The 6,584-nt window shown below is 37.5% G+C and overlaps 1 protein-coding gene across 1 annotated transcript in view; it reads left to right on the forward strand.

Moving 5' to 3' along the window:
* pdxka (pyridoxal (pyridoxine, vitamin B6) kinase a) overlaps positions 1–5,965 on the forward strand; it is a 167,330-nt gene extending 161,365 nt beyond the window's left edge. The window contains exon 11 of the mRNA XM_034009600.3: positions 3,550–5,965. Within this exon, the coding sequence (XP_033865491.1) occupies positions 3,550–3,662 (113 nt within the window). The 3' untranslated portion in view covers positions 3,663–5,965. The remainder of the gene's footprint in view (positions 1–3,549) is intronic.
* The last annotated feature ends 619 nt before the right edge of the window (positions 5,966–6,584 follow it).

Here is a 6,584-nt window from a genome sequence, read left to right on the forward strand (position 1 = left end):
TATATATTTCTTTCTCACTTTTTTCTTTCCTCTTTCTGGTCACCTTCAGCTCTTTCTCTCTATCATGTTTTCTTTATCACCCTCTTACTGCCTGGGGTAATTCATATTGTACAGTGGATCCCCTGTTAAAAATTAGTTTAATGTACTGTTTCATGATAGGAGAATGACAAGGGTGTAGAAAATGTATTTTGTGGGTGAACCGGCAGGGTGGGGGTGGGTGGGAATCTGCTGCTGTTTCTTGTCATTCTTAACTACATTGGGTTGATTACTGTATTTGATTTATTTTTTGTTTGTATTTGTGTATTGTTTCTTCTCTGCTCTGTTCTTGTAAAAATGTAAACACAATAAAAAGAATTACAAAAAAATGGCACTGATCCCAATATGAAAGTCGTTGTTATCTCCTGGGGGCGGAGATGGGGCTTCTTAAAGGAGCAGCTTTGATATAAGTGCTCAGGTAATTCTGGCTGCAGAGTACATCCCATTCGGCAATGGTTACATGTCTATTTCAGGGAACCAGGGTTACGATAATAACCTCACCCAGGGGTAACATATACAAAGAAAATAATATGAGACCAAGAATAGAGCCCTGGGGGACACCACAAGCAATAGTATATAATATTGATGCAGACTCCCCTAAAGAAACAAAGTACTGTCTGTTAGTTACGACTTAAACCATATTGACTTAGCCATATGCTGTAGGTTGTTGTCGTGTTGGAATTTGAACTGTCTGCCAATCAGGCTACGAGCAGATAGTATCATTGTACTTCGTAGAATGTTTTGATACATGGCTGCATTCATTCAATCTTCAATCACATGAATGTCTCTAGTCATTGAACTGCTGAAACACCCCCACATCATGATCTAACCACCTCCATGTTTAACTGTAGGTACAAGGTTTTCTTTATTGAAGGCTTTCCCTTTTTTTCTCCAAACATACTATGGTCCATGTAACAGGGGAGATCTGTGCTGACTATCTGGTGCATGCGTGGTACTGCAGGAAGGGGGCAGCAGCCTTGTAGATCTGCCTGTCAGTCATGGCAGTGACACGGAGAGGTGAGGAAGAGGGTGTGTTGGCTTTCCTTCTCCCTGAGTGGCTGAGAGATGGTCCTTGGGGGATTGCTCAGCCCATAAGTACTGCGCTTGGTTATGCATTCCGGTGGTCGTGATTGGGAATACGCAGTGACGCTGACGGAAGACGCCAGTGTAAACAAAGACCAGGCCAGCACGGCTGAGGGAGACAGCCTGCCTTAAAATAAACTAAAAAGTAAAAGAAATAATTACGTACCCGAGGGGACGTGTGTAGTTATACGGGGAACTCTGGCCACCCCAGTGTATAGAAATAGATAGCTGAGCATAGGTCGGAGGCCCATACTGACCGGCTTAGCGGCAGTGGCAGTAAGCAGCACTTTTTGTTTCGTAGTTTTTATTACTGTGTTTTATTTTCCCTTTTTTCGTTCTGCCTTTGGTTTTCATTATTATTTTTGAGCACCTGTGAGTGCCTGCCAGTACCTGTATTGGTATTACTGTGGACCTGACTACCGTTGTCAGTATTCAGGCCACGGACAACAGCGCCCTCTGCGGGCTAAAGAAAATAATAAAACTGGGCACCAGTACGGTATTGCGAATAAAACTTCTGTCTCCCGTGTGTGTCAGTGAATTGCCCACCACCCTTCCAAAGTCCATTTTAGGGGAACCATTCTATTTTAGTCTCATTGGACCAGAGAATTTTGTTGAAGAATGCTTCAGATTGTTCATATTTCTTGGCAGTTGAGACGGTTTGTTTTATTAATTTTCTTTAAAAGTGGTTTGCAGCTAGGTTTGTGTGCATACAGCTCTTCTGTGTTCAGGTGCCTTTGTACAGTTATTTCATGCACTATTATGCCTGATGCTTCTACATCTTTCTTTTAAGTCCTTGGCTGTTAATCCTGGATTTTTTTTTTAGCTACTTGGACTATTCTCCTACCTGCTGTACCCTTAATTTTCTTTGGACGTCCACTTCTTTCAAGCATTTCAGTTGAATTTGTTCTGTGGTACTTCTTGATTATTGCTTAGTTACTGTGTAATGGTTTATAATCAATTAATATATTTTTTATTATTTATTGTTATTTATTTATTTAGCAGACGCCTTTATCCAAGGCGACTTACAGAGACTAGAGTGTGTGAACTATGCATCAGCTGCAGAGTCACTTACAACTACGTATCACCCGAAAGACGGAGCACAAGGAGGTTAAGTGACTTGCTCAGGGTCACACAGTGAGTCAGTGGTTCAGGTGGGATTTGAACTGGGGACCTCCTGGTTACAAGCCCATTTCTTTAACCACTGGACCACACAGCCTCCTCCTTTTTAATTCATTCTATTACATTTCTACAGACTTTTAATGTAAAGGCACCAATATACTTTTGTCATGCAAATTGCTTGAATGCGTTTGTATTTTTTATAAAGATTGTTAAACTCAGTAATTGTGTAATTTTGTCTTTGTAGTATTAATTGTTGGCAAATGTTCATTAAAGGCTTGTATTTAACATGATTTCTTGAATGATCTTATATTAAGTGTAGGGTGCCAATGCTTTTGTCTGCAACTTTATATCATAGTAAATGCCTATGCAAAGTTAAAACAAACATACGGACGTCTCCCCTGTATCCTTGTCGCCACAGGGAAGTGTAAATAGAAATGTTACTGAAGTTAATGAGGTAGTAAAATTAATCTTAAAACTATCCTTGGTACAATATATTAACAACATTCAACAGCAGATGATCGGGGAGCAGTGAAAATGAAATTGAAAATGAAGGACACACAAAATAATAAAGCAGGGGTGCCAATACTTTTGTCATGAATGAATACTTAACTAAGTTTGTTTTGTTTTCTTGATCGATGTTAAATTACTAGAACATGTATGTTGCTTTTTGTTTTATTAAAAAGTGGTTTACATTTACTAAATGGTTTTCCTTAATCCGTTACCTTGAATTATGGTATAAAAAGTATAGGGTGCCAATATTTTTGTCTTTGACTGTATTCTACATACTGTAGATGTCAGTCATGGTGACCTACTTACATGTGTAATGTGTTATTTGTATGCTTGATTGGGATACCTGGTCATTATTGCTTAGTTTAACTTTCTGTTGCTAAATATTTCAAAAAGATTTTCCCTGCTTTCCTTATCATTGTTTAGTGGAACTTTTTATCGTTAAAGGTTTTTTTGCTAAAGGTTTTGCTCTGACAATCAATCAGTGATGGAGATGACAAGAAACAGGGTGCATATGCTTGCTAATACAAGTTTAAATAAATAAAAAAAATTAAAAAAGCAGAATTTCTTTCCACTATGGCTATTTTAGTTAACAAAACAAACCCCATTAATACGAGCATGGCAAATAGTCTGCTGGAGAGTGTCCTTTATAGACAGGTGATTAACATGGTAAAAGTATATACATGGATGTTCATGACCCTATAGATAGATGGTCCTTTAATACAGTTCGTGTTGTTTTGACTGTACATTACTTTAAAAATAAATTTCCCAACAGAAATACAATGTAAACCTGTTTTTTTCCAGACATGGCAGGAGCTGGGAAAAAGCCGAGCGCGGCTCAACTGGAACTGCGGATGGTACAGAGCAAAAAGGACATTGAGAACCCAGAGATTGTAATACAAGCAACTGTGTTATAAGCATCACATCAACCCCAATACTGCACAATGTATAGATGTTGTAAGTTTGACCTGTAATGTGACATTTGCCTTAGATCTGTTACAAAGCACAACATTTCCACAAGTCAAACAGCAAGTTTAAAGGCAAGAAAAACTATGGGCCAGTACAAAACCATATTGTTGACCAGAAGGATGGCGATTCCCTTTTCTCAGGCATCTTTACTGTTTAGAGTTGTATTAACCTTTTTCCAACATCAACATGTAGTCTCCCAATAAGGCTTTTTACTTAATAGGTGACCAAAAGGTTGCATTTCAAATCAGGTATTTTATCTTAGTTTGGATTACCTATAATAATTATAAAAACAGGGAAGCATTTTTGCTGATAATAAGCAAACAAAAAAGAAAGACAGCATAACCGGTCTCTGCCAGTCGATGTGTATACAGGTAACTCGCACCCCCTTTCTGAAGCTACCCTGCCAGTCGATGTGTATACAGGGAACTCGCTTCCCCTTTCTGAAGCTGCCCCTGCGAGTCGATGTGTATACAGGTAACTCGCACCCCCTTTCTGAAGCTACCCTGCCCGTCGATGTGTATACAGGTAACTCGCTTCCCCTTTCTGAAGCTGCCCCTGCCAGTCGATGTGTATACAGGTAACTCGCTTCCCCTTTCTGAAGCTACCCTGCCAGTCGATGTGTATACAGGTAACTCGCACCCCCTTTCTGAAGCTACCCTGCCAGTCGATGTGTATACAGGTAACTCGCACCCCCTTTCTGAAGCTGCCCTGCCAGTCGATGTGTATACAGGTAACTCGCACCCCCTTTCTGAAGCTACCCTGCCAGTCGATGTGTATACAGGTAACTCGCACCCCCTTTCTGAAGCTACCCTGCCAGTCGATGTGTATACAGGTAACTCGCACCCCCTTTCTAAAGCTACTTGGAGATTAAAATAATTGTGATTATCCATGAACCGACCAACCACCCTCAACCCACCCACCCCCTTTGCCAGAATTGATGATAATTTTGTTGCTTTCTAGTGACATGCAATATATTAAAAAAGGTGTAAGGGATATATACAAATGCTCCCAATCTCCTATTAGCCTATATGTCTAATGTTGTAAAATCATACCAACGTGTATGACTTGCCTTGTAGGAGTAAAAACTGACACAAAGGTCTGTTGTAAAGCATTGGGTTAAAAAAATCAGTCCCTTCCTTCCATACTTAAATTTGATGACACCTTTTCCATACATTTACATATTTAGTAAGACAATGGGAGTAATATTTTTTTATGGCCAAGAAAAAGAGGTTAATGCAGCTCTGAAATATATTCTTCATACTGCTTTACATGAACCAGTGTACTGTACTTGTATGATTGTGTTTCTGTTGAGGGTGGGTGGGTGGTTGGGGGCATCTACAGTAGTTTGGGGTTACAAAAACGGAACAAAAAAACAAATTGATTTTATCGAGGTTTAAAAAGATGTCGTGTTCTTCGTAAAAAACATATATCCAATTTGGACAAAGGATTGCTTCACACGAAAGTAGACTAAATAATACAGAGATTCAATTTCAGAAGACTTGCACAACATATTTTACAAGACACAGGTGGTTTAATAAAAGCCAAGTAATCACCACAGAGACATCTTACTTTTAATCTCTTCATGACATTTATTTTGTAGTAGTTGCTGTGCTTCATTTGAATAAAAATAGAACGTGCAAAGTAATCTTACCTTAAATCATTTCCATTTGAGATATTATTGATTTACTTGATACTAATGATACTCATTTTAACTGTGATTTTATAAAGATAATTCTTGTTTTTCAATTCACATCCACATCAGTTTATGAGTCAGAGCTGTGCTCTAGGGAATGGTTCTTCTTCAGTTTGAATCAAGGAAGAAGAAGCAATGACAGACAGTGGATATAGGAACCCACAGCAGGCATCAACATTTCATGATAGTAAGGGGGAGTTTAGGAATCAATACTGTAAATGGAGAAAGCTGGTCATATAGAGATTAACCTTGGTAATAAGCATTACCAGTAATCAAAAGATCATAGAAAAAAGCAGGATTGCCTTTTGTCAATTAGTCTTCTACAGCTGATATCCCTCAACCCTCCCATATCTGTAACTGTCTGTTAACATTTTAACGGTATCCCACGTTTTTTTGTTTTTTTTTTTCAATGGAAGAAAAGTATTTGACTGGTAAAAGTTGTTAGTTATCTGTTTTTTGAGTAAGACTATTTTATAACATGTTTCAATGAAGATTGTATTGTACAAATCCACATTTATATAATATGTATGGTAAAATGCAATAAAAATGATTATATTACCTTTTATGAAGTCCTTGTCTTATTGTACCAGTGTACAGGAGCATGTAGGATACAAATGTAACAGATTGATGAATTATAAGTAGGGGCCCAGAAAATTCACGGTATTTGATAAAGAAATTCACGAATGACAATAAAAAAAAAACAGTGTAACGAAACCATCATTTTATTTAAAAAATAAATAAATAACTCACCAGAAAACACTTTTCTATTTAATTATATTCTACTGATGTAATTTGCCTAAAATGTGTTATCATTATTATTATTATTATTATTATTATTATTTATTTCTTAGCAGACGCCCTTATCCAGGGCGACTTACAGTCATAAACAAAAATACATTTCAAGAATCACAGTACAAGTAATACAATTAAGAGCAAGATAAATACAATGACTTTGGTTCTAGCAAGTACAAGTATGACAAAATACGATTCAATAACAGAACAGATAACAGTGTCAGTGATAGTTACATCAGAATATAATTAAATACAAAATACTACAGATTAAATAACACTTGACAGATTACAGTACTTTAAAGTACAGGATTAAATGCAGTAAAATAGGGGGCAGATAAGAGCAAGTAAAGCACATTTAAGGGGAAAAAAAGAGTTCTACAGGTGC

The sequence above is a fragment of the Acipenser ruthenus genome, chromosome 9, assembly GCF_902713425.1.
Source record: "Acipenser ruthenus chromosome 9, fAciRut3.2 maternal haplotype, whole genome shotgun sequence".
NCBI classification, from domain to species: domain Eukaryota; kingdom Metazoa; phylum Chordata; class Actinopteri; order Acipenseriformes; family Acipenseridae; genus Acipenser; species Acipenser ruthenus.